Source organism: Colius striatus, chromosome 17, assembly GCF_028858725.1.
Source record: "Colius striatus isolate bColStr4 chromosome 17, bColStr4.1.hap1, whole genome shotgun sequence".
NCBI lineage: Eukaryota > Metazoa > Chordata > Aves > Coliiformes > Coliidae > Colius > Colius striatus.
In genome coordinates this window covers 15,140,835-15,163,179 of record NC_084775.1, presented here as the reverse complement: position 1 = coordinate 15,163,179, position 22,345 = coordinate 15,140,835, and the positions used below count along the sequence as shown (strand labels likewise).

The window sequence follows — 22,345 nt, the reverse complement described above, 5'->3', positions numbered from 1 at the left end:
GTGCAAGAGCACTGAGCAGTGCTGCTGCTGAGCCTTTATGAGGGATGTTTCTTCCTTGCTTCTGTTTTGTAGCTATGCATTTTTAATGCTCTCTCTCAGCTGTTCTCTCTCAGCCTGGATGGCTGACAGGAGAACTCACCACTGTTGCCTGGGGAGGCTCATGTGGTGCCTGGCAGGTTACAGGGGCCAGCAGGCAAAACTTGGGGGATGTTTCCCCCCCTTTCACTTCTCCACCCTCATCCCAAACCCTGCCTGGATGTGAGGAGCCAGCAGCAAAGTGCTGCTTGTCCCAAGGTGTCTGGATGGAGGTTTTGGGGGAGTGCAGAGCTCTGGGAGCCTGCTGGGGTGCAGGAGCCACCACCCTCCTTGCTGCCTTGTCCCCCTAAAGCAGCCCCAATGACAGGGTGGGTCTGTGGGGGGCTCATGGGATGCAGGAGGTGAGGAGGGAACCAACCTCAGCCCAGTGGGATGCAGCCAGCTCCCAAGCTCAGCTCCCTCCCAGTCCTGCCCTTAGTAATTCCCTCTCTGCAGTCAGTCTGAGGGAGTGGTGGCCAGATCTTGACAGGGAAGAGCTGCCAGGAGTGCAGGGGGAGAGCTGGTGGCAGAGCAGTGAAGCAGGTGGGGGCTCAGCTCTGCACATGGCAAATGAAGCTCTTTCAGCTGCTTTCTTGCAGTTTCTTTCTACAGGTGCTTTTTTTATTTCTCCTAAAGAGCCATTTGGCTTCTGCAGAGACAAATTAAAGGGGAACCCCAGAGAAAGCATGAGGCTGGGAGCATCCCCATCACTGGCCCCAGCCCTGCATCCTGCCTGCTCCCAGCTGCTCTCCTGCAGGCCCACTGGGGATCAGGAGGACACACTGGGAAGCAAGAGCTCCCTGGAAAGCCCTGAGATCCTGCCTGCTCCACACAATGAGCTTCAACAGCTACCTGGCAGGATTTGTATGGGAACCATGATTCATCAGGCAAACAAACAGCTACAAAGGCAAACTCAAAGCCTGGGCTTCCCAAGCTGTCACTGGAATGATGGTTTCACCCAGGGTTATGTACCAAGCCATCACTTCAAACAGCTGTTTGCAGGAATAATGACTTGGCTTGTAACACCCAGCCCCTGCAGCTGGTGAGGGGCAAACTCACCCCAGCACTGGGCCAAGGGCTGATGGGGTGCCACTGAGTCCTCCAGGGACACAGCCTGTGGCTCTGCCCCATCCCACACTGCCCACAAACCCATCCCAGGGCAGGCAATGGTGAGCCCAGGCTCAGAAGCTTTGGGATCCCTCCAGGGCTGGGCACTCCCCCAGCTCCCTGGGCAGCCTGGCACAGGGGCTGACACCCCTCTCAGGGAAACAGTTCTGCCTCAGCTCCAACCTCAACCTCCCCTGGGGCAACTTGGAGATGTTTCTCCTTTTCCTGTTGCTCATTACTTGGGGGTAGAGCCTGACCCCCAGCTCCCTGCAGCCTCCTGTCAGGGAGTGTCACAGAGTGCTCCTGGCTCCCCTCAGCCTCTTCTCCAGCCTCAACACCCCCATTCCCTCAGCTGTTCCTCATAAGACACATTCTCCAGCCCCTTTTCCCAGCTCCAGTGCCTGTCTCACCTGGGTCCCACCTGCTGTGGGTCTCAGCACCGTGCTGCCATGTGCCAGGAGCCAGTGGCAGGATCCTTGTGATGTGCCAACCCCCCCACTGCTGCCTCCCTGCCATCACCCTCTGCTTGCAGGGCTCCAGAACTTGGGACTGGGTCTCATTCCACATGGAAATAACTCCAGAATATACCCAAACCCTTTCTGTGGAACACATTTGTGTCCTTAATGACTTTCTCAATTAGCTGTCCTGGCCCTGAAAGCTGCCCCTTCCTTCCCTGATCCACCCTTTATGCATTGGAAGGAATTGGAATGACACCACCAGCAGAGTGAACACCTTCCCCTTTCCCTTTCCTCAGTGCCAGGTGGGCTGGAGTCCTGCTTAAGTCATCCCCACTGCATTCAGGCACACTGGCAACTGGGAATGTGACAGGAGATGGAAAAGGCACTAAATAACCAGAGTCAGGGGTCAGTGCTGCTCAGATCTGTAACTCACCTCTCTCCTCATTGTAGAGCCTTTGGGAAAGAGCTGCTGCAGCTTCTGAGTTGGGCTGCAGAGCTGGGTTAGTTCCCCTCCCATTTAAACAGCAGCAGGAGCTTTGTGTGTGGTTCCATCTGGGAGCAGAGGGAGCTCCTTCCCTCTGACCTGCTCTGAGCAAACCCCACACCACCCTTGCCATGGCTGAGGTCATTGCCCAGACACACCCAGATTCACCCCAAACAGGCATCTGCTGCCTTGGCTGGGGAAGGGAGCCCCAGCACAAGCCTCTCTGGCATCATCTGCTCCAGCAGCAGCATCTGCTCCATCCCAGGGCCCATCCTGAGCACAAAGCCCCCAGAGCTGGGGGATGAGGGAGTTTTGGTGCAGCCGCCGTTGCTACAGCAACCACTGAGGAACCCATCCCAGGGAGGATGCTGCAGCCTCTGCAGGACCAGGGAGGCAGGAAAATGCTGCCAGGGGTATGAAACCACAGAAAGCAGATGGGTTTATGTGCTGGAAGCACACAAAAGGGGTGATCAAGGTCACCCCCCCAGCCCCTGCTCCCACCCAGGGATGCTCAGGGCTCGTTCCACTGAGGCAAGTGGAAACATTCCCAGCTTTTAGGCATCCTGAGGGAGATGCTGAGTGTTGCTCACCCTGCCCACACAGCTCAGGGCTCTCAAGGAGCCAGGTCAAAGGGCATGTTGGAGGCAGCAGAGCAGGGTGGCTATTATGTCAAGAGCTTTGCACTCAACCCCTCAAGGCAGAGAGGGTATGTGGCTTCTCTTTCCAAGGGGAACTCAACCTGTAGCATCACACACACACCAGGCCTGGTGGTGAAAACACAGGCTGGCAGTGAATAGAGAAATAACAATGGGATTAAAGAAGCCACAAACCTTCCTCTTGCCTGCAGTGGGACAGGGACTGCTGCTGCTGTGTGAGCTGGGGCTGGGGCAAGGCTGTGTGTGTGCAGCCCAGGCTGGCAGGGACACCCCTGCCAAGGGCCCCATTGCACTGCAAATTAAACAAGAGGGGGGAAAAAGCCATGGCAGTGACCTAAAGGCATCAAGCTTCAGTGATCTTGCAGAAGTAGGGGGAGAAAAAGAGGTTATCTGGCACTGCTGGTGCTCAGGGATTCCCTTTGTCCCCTCACTCTCAGCTCCAGAGGGGTTTGGTGGAGGTTGTGTGTCCCCCCCAGGCTGTGCTGGGGGTCCCAGGACGTGGGCAGCCCCTGTCCCCCCTCCCCACCCCTCCCCTTTTACCTTAGAGGAGCCTGGGCATGCTGGGTGCAGGCAATGTCAGCCCTTAGCTGCTTTATCTTGGAAACTCCTTGGCTTTGGGGGTTTAATTACTTCCAAGGTGGGGAGAGGAGGGAGGGGAAGGGAGGGGAGGGCTGTCCCTTCCTCAGGAGGTGCCTGGCAGAACTCATCACACCTGACATGCATCTTGAGCCCTACAAGCCCCTATAAAGAAACAAAAGGATTGCACCAGCTGCAGGTAAAAGAGTGATGGCAAGAGGAAAGCAAGACATTGCTCTGAGGCTGCTCTTGCTCCAGAGCCAAGGGCAGGAGGCAGAGGGAATAAAGCTCCCAGTCAGCCTCTCCCCTCCCACCACAGGCCCAAAGGAGGACTGTAAAGGTGATAAACCCAACATGAAGCAGCTGCTTGGGTTGTGTCAGCAGAGGTTTAGCTGCAGGAGTAACATTAATGTGATGAAGGAGGAGGGAGCCCTGGCCCAGGCTGCCCAGGGAGGGGGTGGAGGCTCCAAACCCACCTGGACACCTTCCTGTGCCCCCTGAGTGTGGGGAGCCTGCTGGAGCAGGGGCTGGGGCAGCTCTGGGGGTCCCATCATGGCTCTGTGATTGAGGGTAGGGGAGAGGAGTCACCTACCCACATCCCAGGGGCCGCTCAGCCCTGCCTGGGATGGGTGAGGGGGTGACAGGGTGCTGAAGTGGCTCCACAAACACACTGCAAAGCAGAAGAGCAACAAAACCTCTCCTTTAATAGCTGGATTGACCTGAGGATTTGTTCTGACCAAGGCAGAGTCAGCCCAGGCAGTGGGCTCAGCTCCATTCCCTCTGCCAGGATGGGGCTCACTCCCCCCTCTCCTGCAAAACCTCCAGCCATTTGTCAAGGGAAGAGTTAAAAACAGGGCAGCAGCTCCCTTAGAAACACATTTACCCACCTCCCTCCAAAGCAAGGGGCCAGGAGCCCCCAGCCCATGGCCCCTCCACATGCACCTTACAAAAATAGACTGCATCTGAAATTCTCTCTCTTCTTTTTCTGTCTCCTTGGAGTTTTCTTCTCTCTCTCTTTGAGCACAGGTTGGAAGCTGTCTCTAGGTTTCCACCTGTGCCTCTATTTCTATCAAGATCAAGAGTTAAAAGCCAGTTGTTAAATACCTAAACTCTAGAAAAGGCTGAGTACAGTGTATGGCTTTTGCACCTACATCCAAAGGTGGGAAGGAGGGGAGAGGAGAGGAGGGAAGGGGAGGAAAAGGGAGGGAGGGAGCTTATCTGGGGCAAAGCCAGCAGAGGATCAGGCTGGGAGGGTGGTGTGGCAGGGAGGGAATGGCTGGGGACTGCATGCAGCTCTGCACAAAGCCATCCTGGCAAACAGCATCTTCCCCATGCACACAGATCCTTTGGTTTCACAAGGGGTGGGGGTCCCATGGGGATGTGGGCAGGATTCAGCAGGAGGGATGGCAGAAAGCTCAGCCCTGGGGTTTGCTCCTTGCTGCTATGGGGGGGACATTGATGCAGGTGGGCTGCAGCACAGCCCCTGCTCCTGGCTTTAAAGCTGCTCCTGGCAGGGGCTCTTCTGGCTTGTGAGCTTTTCAAAGTGAGGTATGGACATGGTTGTGGGGCCAGTAAGCTCCTGTGCCTGGGGCCTTTCGAGCATCACCCTCCTGAGGGGGGATGAACCCCCCTTGAGAGTCCCCAGGTAGGAGTCATGGGCTCCCCAGGGCTGGGACCACATGGATGGAGCAGCAACATTGCCCAGTGCTGTGGCAGGGGCTGGCAGCCTTCTCCCAGAGACCCCCCATGTCCCCAGGCTGGGGGGGGATCCCCACAGGGGCAGGGGCTGGGGCACACACAGCCACCACACATTGCCCTCCCTGGCACCACCCTCTCCATCTCCACACCCTCCCACTGGGATCCCTGGGAGCATCACCCCCATTGTGCCAACCACCCTTGGCAAGACCAAGGGGCTTCATCTAGGGCTGGGCAACAGCCTCCCAGGGCTGCCCAGGGAGTCTGAGGGTCCCCAGCCCAGGGGAGCTCAGCTCCAGCAGCACAGGGAGCGTGTGAGGCAGCAGCCAGCCCCCAGGGGCGGGCACAGAGCAGCCCTGGCATTGCCCAGGAGGGCTGTGGCAGCTGGGACAGGGGAGCTGCAGCAAGAAGCCTGCAGTGAGGGCAGCACTCAGCACACAGCCCCGGGGCCAGGGCTGGGGAGCTCATGCAGGGGGTGAGGGGCGGCTACGAGCAGCAGACAGGGGGCAGCTAAACCAAAAACCACCCACTGGGTGGAAGTAAGAAGAGGATGGGAAGCCCCAGCCCTTCCTCACCAAGCTGGGATGGCTTCCCCTCTACCCTCATCATCATCATCTGGGGTAATAGTCATCTGGGACCCCCGAGAGGTTGCGGAGCTTCAGAGCCGCGTCCACGCTCCGGATGTAGCCGCTGATGAGCCGCCTCATCTCGGGGGTGTAGGGGTCGTACTCCAGCTTCCTCAGGCCTGAGCGTTTGAAGTTGCCATCCTTCTGGCTCTCCACACAGAGCAGCCTGTCCTGGCAGGCCCTGATGCCCAGCAGCCCCACCATCCTCTGCAGCTGCACGTAAAGGTCCCTCTTGAGGTCCTCGAAATGCACCACGAGCACGTTCCTGCCGTAGCGCAGCCAGTCCAGCGCGTGCGTCGCCCACCACGGCGCGTAGTTGGCCACGAACTCCGGCCACTCTGCAAGGAGCAGGGTGTGGGTGAGTGCTCCCTCTGTGGCACAGCATCTCAAGGGCTGCAAGCTGCAAAGCTCAGCCAGTGCAACCCCTCTGCCACAGCAGGAGTAGCTAGAGCAGGGCACACGGGGACTCGTCCAGCTGGGTTGGGATGTCTCCAGAGCTGGAGACTCCACAGCCCATCTGGGCAGCCCCTGCCAGGGCTCCCTCAGCTCAGCAGGGAACAAATTCTGCCTTGTGTTGCTTTGGTTTGCTTCTGTTCCAGCTTGTGCCTGTTGCCCCTTGTCCTGTCATTGGCCATCATTGAGCACAACCTGGCTCCAGCCTTCTCATACCCACCCTTCATGCATTTGTAACATGAATGAGCTCACCCCTCAGGCTCCTCCAAGCTCCAGAGCCCCAGCTCCCTGCTTGTCATCACAAGGAGATGCTCCACTCCTCCTGACACCCATCCTTGATGCATTTGTAACATGAATGAGCTCACCCCTCCAAGTCTCCTCCAAGCTCCAGAGCCCCAGCTCCCTCAGCCTTTCATCACAAGGAGATGCTCCACTCCTCCTGACACCCATCCTTGATGCATTTGTAACCATTCATGAGCTCACCCCTCCAAGTCTCCTCCAAGCTCCAGAGCCCCGGCTCCCTCAGCCTTTCATCCCAAGGCAGATGCTCCACTCCCTCATCTCTGTGGCCCTGCACTGAACTCTCTCCAGCAGCTCCCTGTCCTTGAACTGAGGAGGCCAGAGCTGGGTCCTCCCCCTTCCAGCCCAGAGCCACCACTGCCTGCAGACCCTGCTGAAACCTTTCCATCATCCTTCTTGCTAATTGATCCTCTCATAAAAGCAAGAAGCAGGTGATAAAAGGGATCATGAAACATCAATGAGAAGCCACAGCTCTCCTGGAAGTGCTGCATCCATCTCACTCACCATGCATAAAAGCTTTGGGTATCTGCCTCTTCCTCTCGTCCTCCCCCACAAACCAGTGCCTGATTAATAGCAGAACTGTGTGTAATTCCCTGCAGAATCATTACCCACAGTGTCTGTTTCATTACACAGATCCAGGACAATTCACCTTGTGTAATCACATCACATCAAACTTTGCTTTGGAACCACTCCAGGGCTGTGGTAAAATTAATGGCACTGAACCCAACGGGGGAGTCACTGAGTCTGGGGGCTCCACGGGGGGCTGAGAGGGCTGGGGGCAAAGGGAAATGCCCCCCAAACACTGGCAGCCATGGGTGAGGCTGGGCACAACCATAACTACCCCCAAAGTTTGCTCCTGGGCAAAGGAGATGTCCTGGAGAGCTGGGCTGCAGCGAGGGCTGGGGCTGGCAGCCCAGTGCTCTGGCCCAATCACTCACCTTCCATCACTTCTGTCCCCTGCATGGTTTATTCAACCCTGCAAACCTGGCACAAACCCACTGGCAGCGAGCTGGGGGTCTCTGACCCCTCCTGGGTGCCAAAGCACAGCTCAGAGACCCTCCCAGCCCCATTGAAGCCAATGGAACCCTGACAATTAACCCCTCAGCTAATTACACTGCACATCCTCAGGGGACAATTTGATGATGTGTTTTGCTGCAGTCCCTGTGTGCACCTTGCAGCTGGGCTTCAGATGGGGATGGAATCAAACTCAGATGAGGGTCAGCAAGGGCAGAGGAACAGCCCTGCAGCAGCACAGGCTGGGGGTGACATACTGGGGAGCAGCTCCAGGAGAGAGACCTGGGGGTAAGAAGCCAATGCCAGCCTGGGGGCATCAGGAGAGTGTGGGCAGCAGGGCCAGGGAGGTTGTGCTGCCCCTGTGCTCTGCCCTGCTGAGGCTCATCTGGATCCTGTGTCTGGTTCTGGGCTCCCCAGCTGCAGAGAGACAGGGAACTGCTGGACAGAGGCCAGTGCAGGGACACCAAGATGCTGAGGGGCTGAAACATGTGTGTGAGGACGAAAGGCTGAGATACCTGGGGCTATTGAGCTGGAGAAGAGAAGCCTGAGCTCAGGGGCACCTCAGCAATGCTGCTCAATCCAAACAGCTTTGGTGCTGAGGGGAGGGAGCCCTGGCCCAGGCTGCCCAGGGAGGGTGTGGAGGCTCCTGCTCAGGAGGTTTCCAACCCCACCTGGACACGTTCCTGTGCCCCCTGAGCCAGGGGAAGCTGCTGGAGCAGGGGCTGGGGCTGCAGCAGCTCTGGGGGTCCCTTCCCACCCCCACCATGCTGGGACTCTGTGAAGATCTGGTGAGAGGCTCATACCCCCCCTGGCAGGGTGATGGCAGCCCAGGGCCTTGCCCAGAGACAAAAGCCCCTGGGGCAGCAGTGGGATGTTTCTCTTCCCTGGGAGAGCAGGGCCAGGCTGTCTCCAGGCTGCAAGTACCCAGTGCTAACGAAATCCAGGCACATCACAGCAACAACAGCAAAAGCTCCCCTTAAATAAACTCTGCATTAAGGGCAGCAGATGTTCAATCAAGCTAAATATTTTAACTCTTTCCAATGAAGCCAATTCCACAACAGCAATTTGTAAATTGCTATAATTACCAAGGCTCCACAACATGTCTGTGCCTGGGAGAGGTGAAGTCCCCAGGCAGCTGAGCACACAGCCAGCCCTGCTCCCAGCCCTGGGGGTGCCAGCAGGGGCTGAGAGCCTGGCAGAGGGGCACAGAGCTGCCCACACACTGGGAACTTGCAGCCCTGGGGCTGGGTCCCTTCCCCTGCACTTCTGCCCTGGGGAAGGACAAGTGATGGGAGCCTGGAGGAAATCTTCCTCCTGGGTGTGGGAGAGGCTGCACTGGATGGGCAGAAGCAGAGCAGGGCTGTCCCACAGCACTGCCCATGCCAGGATGGGCCTCCTGGGACTCGGCTTCACAGCCTCACACTGACATATGTGCCCACCAGATGATGGATCCTGTGATTCTTTTAACCTCTCCTTCCTCTCCACCTGCTCAGCCAAGAGTTCAGGGAGGCTGCCCTTGGCCATCAAGAGCTGCTCCAAAGAAGAGGCAGAGTTTGGGTCCTTGGGCTCCTGCCCACCCAACACATCCCCTGGCTGCTGGCCCCAGGCTGCTGTCTCTGGTCACTGGCACATCTCTGCTGCTGCCCTTGTCACCCAACACAGCATCAGAGAATCACAGGAGCATTGGGGTTGTTAAAGCCTTGTAAGCTGCTGCAGTCCCAGCCTGCCCTCACCCTGCCCAGCCCAGCACTGACCCACAGCCCTCAGCACCTCAGCTGCAGGACTTTGGGATCCCTCCAGGGCTGGCACTCCCCCAGCTCCCTGGGCAGCCTGGCACAGGGGCTGACACCCCTCTCAGGGAAACAGTTCTGCCTCAGCTCCAATCTCAACCTCCCCTGGTGCAACTTGAGGCTGTTTCCTCTTGTGTCCTGTCACTGGGGAGCAGAGCCTGACCCCCAGCTCCCTGCAGCCTCCTGTCAGGGAGTGTCAGAGAGTGCTGCTGTCTCCCCTCAGCCTCTTCTCCAGGCTCAACACCCCCATTCCCTCAGCCCCTCCCCAGTCCCTTGTGCTCCAGCCCCTTCCCCAGCTCTGTTCCTGGCTCTGGCCACGCTGCAGCCCCTCAGTGTCCCTGTGGCAGTGAGTGAGGGGCCCAGCACTGAACACAGGTTTTGAGATGTGGCTTCACTTGCATTGGAGAGCTGAGCATCTCTGCTTCCCCACTTCATCCCATCCCATCCCATCCCACCTCATCCCATCCCATCCCACCTCATCCCATCCCATCCCATCCCACCTCATCCCATCCCATCCCATCCCACCTCATCCCATCCCATCCCGTCCCATCCCATCCCACCCCGGCAGGAGCCCTCAGCCACGCCAGGAGACTGCCATAGGGACCCCAAAATGGTGTCAGAGCTCAGATTTCCCCCCTAGAGCCCAGCCTGGAGCAGTGCAGGGCTGTACCAGCTCTGTGCCAGGCAGGCTGTGTGGGTACCAGCCCTACCTTTGCCCTTCCAGTGGGCGTGAGCCGCGAAGCCGATGTGGCCGCCGTACTTGCGGTTGAACTCGGCCATCAGAGCCTTGTAGGGGTTTCTGATGAGCAGGATGGCTGAGTCAAAGGATTCAATCTCCTTCTGGCCACTCTCGTGGGTTTTGATGCAAATGGTCCTGCCACTCCTCCAGTGATCCCGCTCCCCCTTGAACCCTGCGGGGACACGGCAGCCCCCGGTCAGGCAGTGCCAGAGCTGGGGGGTTGGAAGGGACCAGCCCAAGCCTGGCTGGTGCCAGTGCTGACAGGGAGCTGGGCAAGGGAGTGAGGGGGGTGTGAGGCTGCAAAATCCAGCGGGATGGGAGCAGCTGTGTGTTGTTCTCCCAGATGGAAAGTGCTGCTGTGCCTCAGGTATGAGTCATGTAGGGCTCATGGGGGAGAGGGTGGGCAGAGGGCACAGGGACTGAGCAGGGCAGGGCTCCCTCCTCATCTGCTCTCTTCTGCAACAGCCTGATACTGCACAGCCCAGCTTTCCTCTGCAGGACACACTGGCATTGTTTTGTCCAGAGCTGGGGAAGGGGCTGGAGCACAAGGGGCTGGGGAGGGGCTGAGGGAATGAGGGTGTTGAGCCTGGAGAAGAGGAGGCTGAAGGGAGGCAGCAGCACTCTCTGACACTCCCTGACAGGAGGCTGCAGGGAGCTGGGGGTTAGTTTAGGTTGGAGCTGAGGCAGAACTGTTTCCCTGAGAGGGGTGTCAGCCCCTGTGCCAGGCTGCCCAGGGAGCTGGGGCAGTGCCCAGCCCTGGAGGGATCCCAAAGCTGTGGGGCTGAGGTGCTGAGGGCTGTGGGTCAGTGCTGGGCTGGGCAGGGTGAGGGCAGGGCTGGGACTGCAGCAGCTTCAGGGGCTTTGCCAACCCAAAGGAGTCTGTGATTAAAGACCCACATTAACATACCTTATGCCTGAACTGGGGGTCAACAAGTTCTTTTGATGCCCATAATCCCCCTGAGCACAGTGTTTAAAGTCTCCCCGTAAATTAAGGTGGAAAGCCCCATTTTTTAGGGCTGCAGTGATGCCATGGTGGGGGAGGGCAGAGAGAGGACCTCCATCCCTTGTGTGCCCTGAGCCCAGCACTTCACTCAGCCCCTTTGCACCCCAATCCCCTGCAAAGCACAACCCAAGGTAGCTGGGCACACATGGCAGTGGCAGAGCTGAGCTGAGGAGGGGGATCACAAGCTGTGAACAGCTGTGTTACATCAATTACAGGTGTGTAATTTGCTTTCAGCAGCCAGGCTGTGCATTGCAGGGACACTATGGCTCATCTGCCAGTTGCCTGGATACCTCCAGGCCCATCTGACACAGCCCAGAGCAAACACACAACCTGCACTCACTTGGATGAGCAAAACCTCCCCGAGGCTCTTGCCTGGAGGATGCTGCTGTCCCTGGGAGCTTTGATGCCAGTTGCAGCCTGGGGCAGGTGCCAGCATCAGGGGCTGCTTTAGTGTGTGTTCCCTCAGCTCAGGGCATCTCCATCTCAACAAATGGAGCATCTCCTGGCAAATCTTGAAGAAATGTGTGTTGCCCCCTCCATGGTGTTGGGCAAACAGAGCTTTAGGGGGTACCCTGGGTCCAGACCCCACCAGGTCCAGACCCCACCAGGTCCAGACCCCAGCTCCACCACGGCTGAGGAGGGAAGGAAGATTTCCTGACAGAGCCACAAAAGGAGAAGGAAAATCAGGAGGAACGTTCAAGCTTTCTGGAATCAGTCCTTGGCAAGGCCAGTGGGCAGCACAGGGAGGTTACAGGTAGGGCACACACAGCACCCAGGACACACACACACACACAGCCCAACCCACCCCAGGGAGCATCTGCCCTCCCCCCTTTCCTGCTGACCCAAAGGGGTGGCTCCAGCACCTTGTCCTGGCTCAGGAGGCACAGCCCCAGCAGTGAACCCTCCCCTCTCACCTTTGTTGTAGAGAGAGCCATCGAAGTAGTAGCTGCCGGTGTAGAAGCCGGTGGCCAGCTCGATCAGGTGCCGTGCCCAGGTGTTGCCAGCGCCAGGGAAGCTGGCCAGGGCGACCAGCTGCTTGGCACGGCTGGGCAGGAACCTCCTGTCCATGCAGCGGTTGTCTGCAGCCAGAAGCAGCCAAAGCACGTCAGGGAGCGGCCTCTGCCTGCACAGATCCCCCACTGCCCTCCCAGGGCACAGGGGGACAGCCCAGACAGCCCTAAACACCCCCAAAAAGTCCCGAGAAGGCGGCAGCAAGGGCTCTGCCATCACTGGCCTCCTGCTGCCTGCGTGGCTGGGGCAGAGTGAGTGGAGCTGGTGCATGTGCCAAGCAATGCTCCTGCTTTTCACAGCACCAAATGCCCCAGAGCCCCCAGCACAGCATCACCAAGGAGGGGTCGTGCCAAAACCACTTGGATTTGGGTCCTGGCTTCCCCCGTTCAGCCCCCTCCCTGTGACAGGCTGCCCCTCTCCCCGAGCTCCATCAGCCCCACTGCTGGGACCTGCAGGGTGCTGGCAACGGGCTCTCTCTGAGCAGCCTCCTGGGGATTTTCTGCCTGGTCACAGCTTTTTCCCCTCCCTTTTTTTTCCCCCAGAGCCTGTCCCCTCTGGCTGCCACAGCTCCACGGCTTCCCCAGCCAGCTCCAGGCTCTCTGGTGTTGCTGGTGAGAAAGATGGACAAGCAGCAGCAAGGAGAGATCCTGCCAGAGGCAAAGTGCTCAGGCCTCTGGCTGAGTCAGGCAATGGTGGAAGCTCAGTCCAGGGCAGGACTCATTCCCCAGGAAACTAAAAGAAATGGTCATTGCTACTGGAAGCCAAAGGGAAGCTGCAAAGCTCATGCTGCTGACATGCCCAGGGAGGGGCTGGCACCCAGAGCCCTCTCCCTGCCCCTGCCCACACTCACCTTGCACTTGGGTCTGGTACACCAGGAGGTATTCAGCAGTGCCACAGCTCTCAAACTCCTCCCCAGCACATTTGTGGGCGCAGAGCTGCTCGTCCTCACGCTCGTGGAGGGTGAAGAGGGTGGTGGGGAAACCACAGTGGCAGCGGGTGCCAGCCAGGGCTGACAGTGGGTACTCCTGTGGGGATGGGCAAAAGGGAGGGCAGAGCCTTCCTCTGCCCCCCACACTCATCCCCACCACCCTGCCCTGTAGCACAGGCTGCTTTGCAGCATCCCTCCAGCCAGCTGCAGCATTCCCTCCAGCCAGTTGCACAAGCAGCTCACTGCAGACACCCCAAACCCAACCCCAAGCCCCAGTTTCCCCTTGGCACAGCCAATGTGGGCAGCAATGCATCAGGCACTGGTGCTGCCAGCAGAGCCATGGCACTCATCTGTGAGCTTGCCACCTGCACTGAGGTTACTGAGAGCCTCACAAGTATTCCCAAGCTCAGAGAAACAAGGCTCCCTTGGCAGCTGCCAGGTGATTTACTGCCAGGTTAACTGAGGGGCTCTCTGGTTATTTACACTCCCAGGCTCCAGATCTGCCCCTGCCAATGGACCAGTGGAGCCAGCAATGGAGCAGCCACTGGTATTTAACTGGTGTGATGCTTTATTCCCCACCATCCCCTGCCAGGGAGGCCACAGCTCTCCCCACATGCAGATGCTTCTCTCCTCTGCCTGACAGTTTACCCAACTTTAATTGCCAGCTACTCCAGCCAGGCTCACTGCCAGCCTTCCTCCTGCCAGCTCATGGGCACGGTGCCCCAGGAGCAAACCCTGCAGCATCCCTGGCCCGGAGCAGGACCCCACCGTGCTCCTGCCCATCCCCCTGGGCTGGCTGCTGCCTGCTGCAGGGAGGTGAAGCCGTGGGGAAGGGGCAGGGGAGGCAGCTTTCACCCTGCATCCCTGCTCCCTCAGTACCTTCTCAGTGCAGAAGTCCACACACTTGTCCACAGACATGTTGGGCATGGGCTGGCTGACGGGCAGTGCCAGGGACACGTTGTCCGGCCGGTGGAAGCAGCCTCGGAATATGGCACTGCCATCTGCAGGGGACAGAGAGCCCAAGGGCCTGGCAGCAACACTGGCTCAGCCCCAAACCCAACGGTGCTGCCAGCCCAGGCACAGCAGCACCAGCCTCTGTGCACCCCAGTGTCCCTGTCCCCCTCTGCTCCTGCTCTCCTCGCCCTCCACGTTGGCTGACAAAGCCAACTGTGCCAAAACAAGGGCTGATGTGGTCAGCCACAGGAGCCCCATTGTGCTCCCAGACACTTGCCCAGCTGCTTAATGGAGCAAAATCAGAGCCAAGGCCCCAGCAGCAAAGTCAGGTTTATTTTCTCCTCCCTGTTTTTACCCTGGGATGTGTGAGGGATGGAGGAGAGCCTGGTGTGTGGCCCCTGCAGCATCAGTGCCCTGACAGCTCTCATCATCCCAGGTCCTCCTCCAGTGCTGCAGGTACTTGGGCACCCTCAGGCCACTCCAGGGTGGTCACCCCACAGTGTGGGAGCTCCCAATGCCACCACCCTCTGTCCCAGGGACAGGAGCACAGCCTTGACCCACTTCCAACCCCCCTGTCCTGAGCTGGGCTCCCCCCTTTCACCCTGAGGCAGGCTCTGTGTCAATGCCACTGACTCACATCTCCTGGCAGACTCCTGGGCCAGCTCCAGGCGGTAGATGGAGAGGCGGTTGATGCCCCCACACGTGTTGCTCCTCTCCCCTTTGCACTCCATGTTGCACTCGGACTCGCTGGCATTGGCTGCCTGGATCTTGTGCCCACAGTAGCACTCAGCACCAAACTCCAGCCCTGCATAGAGGTAACCCCTGGGGAGAGGGAGTTGGAGGGGCTCAGCACATCCCCTGGTACCCCCCCTGGCTCAGCACATCCCCTGGCACTTCCTTGCAGAAGCATCCCCACTGCAGCCAGCTCACACCCACCACAGCCCAAGGATGCTTTACTGGACTCAGTGATCATTGTGGGTCCCTTCCAACTGCAAATAAAGAGCTCCACAGCCACAGAGATCATAGAGCAGGAGACAGCAGCAGTTCTTGCAGGGAGGAGGGAGGGAATGGTGGCAGGGCAGGAGTGAAAGGGGCTTTGCTGGGCTTCAAAGCAAGAGAGCTGCACTGCTTGATACAGATTGGATCTGAAAGGGGGAGGGTTGCAGCATGGGCAGGTGCTTGCCAAGGGCCAGAGGAGTTGGGAACCTGCTGACCAGGGGCAGTGCTGGACTGGCAAATCCCACTGTAGGGCTGCAGTGGTGCAGGAGGGCTCTGGCATAGAGTGGCACCTACTGGAGATGTGCTGTGGCAGTTGGCTCAGCTCATGGGACACATCCATCACACCCTGCTGAGGTGGGTGAGCCCCATGCAGGGCTCACACCACAGCCCCAGGGACTGGTGATAGCCTTGTGCAATGGCCCCAGGAGCTGTGGGGTGCTGCAGGGATGGCCTTTGGCTCTGGGGGGGTTTAGAGGCAGCAAGTTGCCTGCCATGCCACCCACCCCATTGGCACAGACCACGTGTGGGGCACATCCCTGGTGTGATGCTGGGCAAAGGAAAAACCTTTGGCAGGGGATCCATGTGTCTCCCCAGCTGTTCATGGCCACACTTGGATGCCTGGGAAGGTCTGAGGAGGCTGTTTTGGGTGAGACAGGGTTTTGGTGGGGTCAGCCCCGTGTGGACAGAGACACTCAAAGCTGAACCAGACCCCCAGCATTGCCCTGAGCTGGAGAGTGGGGTCCTGGGAAACACCAGTGAGTTACAAAATAGACCAAAATGACCTAAATCTAAAGGAAAAAAATCAAAAGGAGAAAAAGGAAAGGGAGGGGAGCAGCTGGGGCAGCAACTGTGACTGCAGAGACACGTTGGAGTGGCAGCGAAGTACTGAAGCCCTGATGCCATCTCCCCTCCCATTCTCCCACCTCCCACCATCTCCCCTCCCATCCCTGTCCCCTCCTACCGCTCGGCGCAGTTGTCCTGGCAACGGAACACCGTCATCTTCTTGTAGTCAAAGAAGGACACACCGCGCAGCGTTCGGTGCCGGGTGTTGTCCACGTAGCAGCCGATGTATCTCGCTGGGAGGAAGGGAGAGGAGAGGAACAATCAGGGGCTGAGCCTACTGCTTCTCCCCCTGCCCCAGCCCCCGTTTGATCTGTCCCTCTAGAAGGATACTCAGCAGCTCACCCTGCTTTTTGCCCTGGGTACAACACACACACACAAAGACTGCAGGAAAGGCAGGGAAAGCCCAGAAACACCCACTGTGGGGAGAAAGGATGCTGTGGCTGTGCCCTGAGCAAAGGATGCTGTGGCTGTGCCCTGAGGAGAGGAAAGGATGCTGTGGCTGTGCCCTAAGGAAAGGAAAGGATGCTGTGGCTGTGCCCCAAGGAAAGGATAGGATGCTGTGGCTGTGCCCCGAGGCTTCTCCTCTCCATCCTCTTCCTTCCCACCAGCCTCAAAACTGAGCAAAGTGGCTCCAAAAAGAGATGAGTTATGTGGTAAAACAACCCACCCCCTTCCCTCTGCCCTGCCAGGAGCACAGAGGTGGGTAGAAAGGGGAAATACACGGTTCAAACACGCTTCCTTCCATAGGCAGCTCATTTCCACCAGCCCCAGACACCCCTGCAGAGATCTGCCCAGTGCTGACACTTGGCAGAGTAAAGGCTGCTGCTGTGCTGAGAGCAAATGAAGATGCCAGCAGATGGGAACAGAGCTGAATAAATAGTTATGATGAAATCATTTCTTTGACAAATGGAGCCTTTCCCAACAATCCAAACCCAAACAGGCAGCTCCTCTCCTGTGTGCCTGTGGGGATGCTCTGGGCTGGTCCATGGGCCTTCCCCCTGAGCTGTCAGTGCCTGTCCTCCCTCAGCCTCCTCATTAGGAGCCCTCATTAGTGTCCCTCTTCTGCTCCCAGCTGAGCCTGTGCTGCAGGGAAGCAGGGCTGTGGTGCTGGTGCAGGGATGCTCAGCATCCTCACTGCTGCTGCTGCCTGAGGACAGGGCCCTGGGGAGCTGTGGGATCAGGGTAATCAGCTGCTAACGAGATGTTCATTAACATGTTCTAGCAGTGGATGTGCAGGTTGCCCACACAGTGTGGGTGCCCCAGGGAGAAGGGAGGGTGGCCCTGGGGACCAGCCTGGTTCACCTCACTCCAGGTGCACATCCTCTACAACAGTGATCTTTGGCTTTTCATTACCCTGAAGCATCTGCTCCCCTCTCAGGGCATCTTCTGCAGGAAGCTGGCCCAGGGTGACCCTGTCCCAGAGGAATCCTGGAGCCCATGTGGCAGCTGCTGGCTTTGAGCTGCTGCTGCAGAGTCCCAACATGAGGACACAAAGGAGAGGCTCTTCCCTTCGTGGCCACCAGATCTCAAGCCAAGGAGTTGTTTTTTCACAGCACCAAGCATCCCTCCAGCTGTGCCACCCAGGGCTCTGGCCAAGGCCTTTGGGAAAGCACTGGGCAGGAGCTGAGGTGAGGGCTTCCCTGTTCCAGTCAAAAGTGAAGCCATGGCTCTAAACAAGCAAGGTACATCCCCAGTTACCACTCTGAGTCCCTCCTTCCATCTCCATGTCTCCATCACACACCAAACTATCCCACTAACACCAGAGCATCTCTACAAGTGCCACTCCAATACCAAAGCAGGCTCTGAGATAACATTTCTCACCTCCTGCTTGCGTTCTGCACCTGGTGAGGAGGGGTCTCTGAACCAACCCCATGCACACACCTCATCAGTGGCACATCCCACACAGACTCCCACCCTTCCCTGCAGGGCACAGACCTCACCAGCACTGCAGAACAGCTTCCCCAAGCCAGCCTGGAGGAAGGTGGAGGAGAAAGCCTGAGAGAGTTGTGCCTGATAACTTGAACCACCGAAGCCATAAGTCATTGCTCCCAATTGCTCTGAGGGTAACGTGGCATTTCCATGGCACAGAGCAGGTTTCAGCAGGTCAGCTCACTCTGGCTGTGACATCTAACCAGTGCAGATCACTCCAGTCCTTTGCACAGAGCCAGTGACTGATGGGCTTTACCTTCAACCCATTGCTCTTGACATACACGTGCTGCAGCTCCTTAGGAAGGCAACTGGAATCATCACGGAGATGGGAGGACAAGGGAAAGGGGAGGCAGATGCCAAAAGGCACATGGTCTGGTGAGGCAGAGCTTGCTGGAGGGTGCTGAGCAGTGAGAGGGGACCTGCCCCAGCACACAGCACTCATGAGGCCAAGAAGAGTTGGGAACACGTGTGTGAACAGACACACAGATCCACCCAGCAACAGTGACCACACTCCCAAACCTCCTCACTCTTCCAGGAGCCAGGCTGGTCGTGGGGCTGCTGCCATCACAGACTCACATTTCACAGCTTTGGTCTTCTAGAGAGCACTGCAGCTCCTGGCCCTGGTGCAGCTCACACACACAAACCCCAAGGGGCTGAGGGAGCTGCAGGGCCCTTCCAGCCCCCATCACACTGGGTTCCCATGAAGCTGGAGCATTTCTCTGTGCCATCCTGCTTGGGAGCTGCCAAGATGCTCAAGAGGCAGCCACAGGTCTGCACTGGCTCCTCTTAACCACTGCTGAGCCTTTCCATGTGAGACTAAAAAGGAGAAAGATGATATTCCCAGCCCCTCCAGGAGCAGCTGAAGCCAGCAGTGCCCAAACCCCAGCCCCACCGTGCTCGGGCTCAGGGAGGCTGCAGCAGCAGAGGTTAATCGTGGTGGACACGTTGCATATGGCTGGGGACAGGAGCTGTGCTGGGGGTTCTGATGGTGACTGACAGCTCAGGCTGGAGAACCATCTGCTGAGGATTCACCAAGTGTCACTTTGCATTACTGGAGCCACACAGCCACACGCCTCAGGACACTCCCTGAGACCCCTCTGCATGGGGGCACGACTGGGAAACTGCCTTTCATCTCATTCCAGCAGGAGCAAGTCTCTCATGCACCACAAGCCATTCTTCTCCTCCTGCTTCCATGCCTGGACTGAGCATCTGACCCCAGAGAACACCAGCACAGAGCTGCTGTGGGGCTGGCAGCTGAGGAGGAGCAGCCAGGGGCAGGGGAACAAGCCTGGCTCAGGCTGGAGACTCCTGTGAAACCCTCAATGTGCCATGGGCTTGGGGCTCCCTGCTCCTCTGCACACACACACAGTGTGCCATGGGCTTGGGGCTCCCTGCTCCTCTCCAAGACACACAGTTTGCCATGGGCTTGGGGCTCCCTGCTCCTCTGCACACACACACAGTCTGCCATGGGCTTGGGGCTCCCTGCTCCTCTCCCAGACACACACCCTCTGCTCCATCAAGGGAGCAGGGAGCTGTGGCTCCCAGCCTGGGATGCCTGAGGAATGGCATGTGCCAAGCTCACAGGGCAGCCCCTGAGCAAGCCCAGCTCTGGGCACAGCTTTGCTCACAGACAGCAGCCTTCATGGGCACTGGGGCTGCATTGCTCCTTCTCATTACTCCCCTTAAGCACCAGAAATCCTACCAGTGTGCACAGCAGCTGGAGGTGTGAGCTGCTCCTTCAGCAGGGCTGACACAGAGAGGAGACCTGGGGTGTGTTACAGCCAAGGAGATGAGTAACCACAAGGATGCAAAAGCCCTGATGGGTACCTCAGCCACCCAAAGCACTGGAGCTACTGCAAAGCTGAGGTGCTGAGGGCCAGGGGTCAGTGCTGGGCTGGGCAGGGCTGGGACTGCAGCAGCTACGGGGGCTTTTCCAACTGAGATGATTCAATGATTGTAACTTCACAGCGAGTGTGCAAGCGCCTGCCGAGAGCTGCCTCCAGGATAAATAGATGCCACTTAAAAAAATCAATGAGAACTACCACATTCACTTATCCTGGCTCATTAATAACAGCCCCACTCCCACACAGCCCACACACCCCCGGGAGCAGCCAGCTGGGGAGCTCTTGGCTTGCAAGTCAAACACCAGCCCAGCCTGCAGCCAACACCCCAGCAACGCAAACAACAGCCCACAAAACTGCTTTTAGTGTTCAGTGAGGCCAGCTGAACCACATCTGCACTCAGCCTGTGGCACGGCTGAAGGATGGGGTGAGGATGAAGATGGGGTGAGGATGAAGATGGGGTGCTGCCTCTGCCCAGCTGGCACCCAGCAAAGCTGCAAGCACGGAGCCTGAGGATGCACGAGTGGGACAGAGTGAGGATGGAGCAATGAGAGTGGGTTATTGGTGCTTGGGGAGGGAGGGAGGAGGGGAAGGAGAAGGTCTTTCTGGGGACATCCCCTGGCCCAGGGCTCTCCCAGCCAGGGTGCTGAGCTCAGGGCATGCTCAGGGCAGCCCGTTGGTGTGCAGGAAGACTCTCAGTGCTCAAGTAGCACATGCATGTGGTTTATAGGGAAATAAGGGCGGCTTCAAGACCCACCTGGACACGTTCCTGTGCGACCTGACCGAGGTGACCCTGCTTCTCCAGGGGGTTGGACTGGAGGAGCTCCAAAGGTCCCTCCCAACCCCACCACGCTGTGACTGTGATGTAGTGGGGCTGTGTAGGTCCAAAGCAGCCCAGCCACCGCTGCCCCTGTGCACGAGGCTTTCCCTGAGGCCAAGAGGAGCGTCCCCCCTGCCCGGGCGCCGCCGCCAGCTCTCACCTCTGTCGTCCTCCTTGTCGCGGCCGCTCCTGGCCCTGGGCGCCCGGCTCCGGCTGCCGCCGTACTCCCCAGCTCTGCCCCTGTCCTCTGCCTCCTTGGGGCCGCTCTTCAACCAGGGGCCTTGTCTCCGTCTCCCCTGGGCCGGCGCCCCAAAGCCTCGGCTCAGCCTCATCACCCCCAGGTAGGGCAGCCCCGGCCCCTCGGCGGCTCCGGGGCCGCGGCGGCCGCCGGGCACGGCCGCGGGCTCGCCGGCGAGGCCCGAGCGCAGGAGCAGCAGGCTGCCGGCCGCCAGGTACAGCCCCAGCAGCGTGAGGAAGCGCACGGGCCTGCGCCGGAAGCACCGCGGCAGCTTCAGCTTGGCCATTGCGGCTTCATCCCTTCCCCGCGCCCACCGGGACGCTCCCGGCACCCGCCTCGGCCCGGCCCGGCCTGCAGGCGGCTCGGCGGGCGGCAGATGGGTGGCCCACACGGAGCTGGGGCCCGGGCCCACGCGAGCACAGGGCTGGGGTGGGTTTGGGACTGGGGTGGGTTTGGGGTGGGTTTGGGGTTGGGGTGAGTTTTGGGGCTGAGGTGGGTTTGGGGACTGGGGTGGGTTTGGGGCTGAGGTGAGTTTTGGGGGCTGGGGTGAGTTTTGGGACTGGGGTGGGTTTGGGGCTGGGGTGGGTTTGGGGGACTGGGGTGGGTTTGGGGTTGGGGTGAGTTTTGGGGCTGAGGTGGGTTTGGGGACTGGGGTGGGTTTGGGGGCTGGGGTGGGTTTGGGGTTGGGGTGGGTTTGGGGGACTGGGGTGGGTTTGGGGTGGGTTTGGGGGACTGGGATGGGTTTTGGGGAACTGGGATGGGTTTGGGAACTGGGATGGGTTTGGGGTTGGGGTGAGTTTTGGGGCTGAGGTGGGTTTGGGGACTGGGGTGGGTTTGGGGGCGGAGTGAGTTTTGGGGCTGAGGTGGGTTTGGGGACTGGGGTGGGTTTGGGGACTGGGGTGGGTTTTGGGGCTGAGGTGGTTTTGGGGACTGGGGTGGGTTTGGGGGCTCACTGTGGGTTTTGGGATGGGGGTGGGTTTTGGGGCTCGCTGTGGCCGCTGGGCACAGGCAGGGGTGGGGTTTATTCTCCCACTGCCACAGGGATCACGTTTAGGAAACACAAGGTTTGAAGGCGATTTGAAAGCTGATCAGCTGCCACAGCTCTCCCTTTCCACTCCAGGGCCCTGGCTCTCGGCATGTCCCCGATGGAAACGGCACCAGAGCCCTTTCACACAAACAATGGCAAGTCCCCAGCCGGGCTCAGAGCCTGAAACGCTGCCTGGGAGCCTTTGTCTGAGGCAGCTCCATTCAGCTCACTCCCAGGGTAAGAAGTCTCCACCTGTAAGGCAAAGAGAAAGGCATGCTCAGGAAAGCATCTCAGCCCACCAGGAGGATGGCAGTCCCTGAGGTTTTCTCTCCTCCAAAGCCTTCAGCTGTGCAGGATGGGCTCCAGCCCTGCCAGGGACAGCATCACCCTGCCACCAAACCCTGCTGGCACGGCAGTGGGCACAGCGAGGGCCCCGTGCCTGGGCTGTGCCGCCCGTCACAGCCTCCTCTTGTTGTCAGAAAGGAGATAAACAGCCAGTGCCATTAGCTGAGTGGCCTCTGTGCTCCTGCCATCTGGCTGCAGTTGATTAAATAAGAACCATTGGTGGAACATATGGCGTGAATGATACACAAATATTCACACGTGGGTTGCCAGAGTGGTGAGTCAAACCCCCTGGGCTCTGCTGGGTGAGCCTGTGTGGAGCTCAGGGCTGTGTGGGGTAGGTCACTAGTGGGATACGAGCCCCTCAGGCTCCCCAAACCGTCCCCTCCTCGGCCAGGCTCGAGGGACACAGCCTGAGCAGACCCAGAGCTGCAGCT

General features: G+C 58.9%; 1 protein-coding gene across 2 annotated transcripts; it reads right to left on the bottom strand.

Moving 5' to 3' along the window:
• Window positions 1–4,046: 4,046 nt before the first annotated feature.
• WSCD2 (WSC domain containing 2) lies at window positions 4,047–20,825 on the bottom strand. 2 transcript variants are annotated; one of them, XM_062009873.1, is made up of 9 exons: window positions 20,462–20,825; window positions 15,830–15,944; window positions 14,507–14,691; window positions 13,795–13,916; window positions 12,838–13,012; window positions 11,891–12,055; window positions 9,945–10,145; window positions 5,627–6,015; window positions 4,047–4,422 (listed from the first exon to the last, which is right to left on the bottom strand). In XM_062009873.1, the coding sequence occupies exons 1-8, from the start codon at window positions 20,823–20,825 to the stop codon at window positions 5,663–5,665; spliced, it is 1,680 nt and encodes a 559-aa protein (XP_061865857.1). In that variant the 3' UTR covers window positions 4,047–4,422; window positions 5,627–5,662. The 2 variants fall into 2 exon arrangements, with proteins under 2 accessions (XP_061865857.1, XP_061865858.1); XM_062009874.1 differs by lacking the exon at window positions 9,945–10,145 and having other exon boundaries at window positions 4,047–6,015.
• Window positions 20,826–22,345: the final 1,520 nt, after the last annotated feature.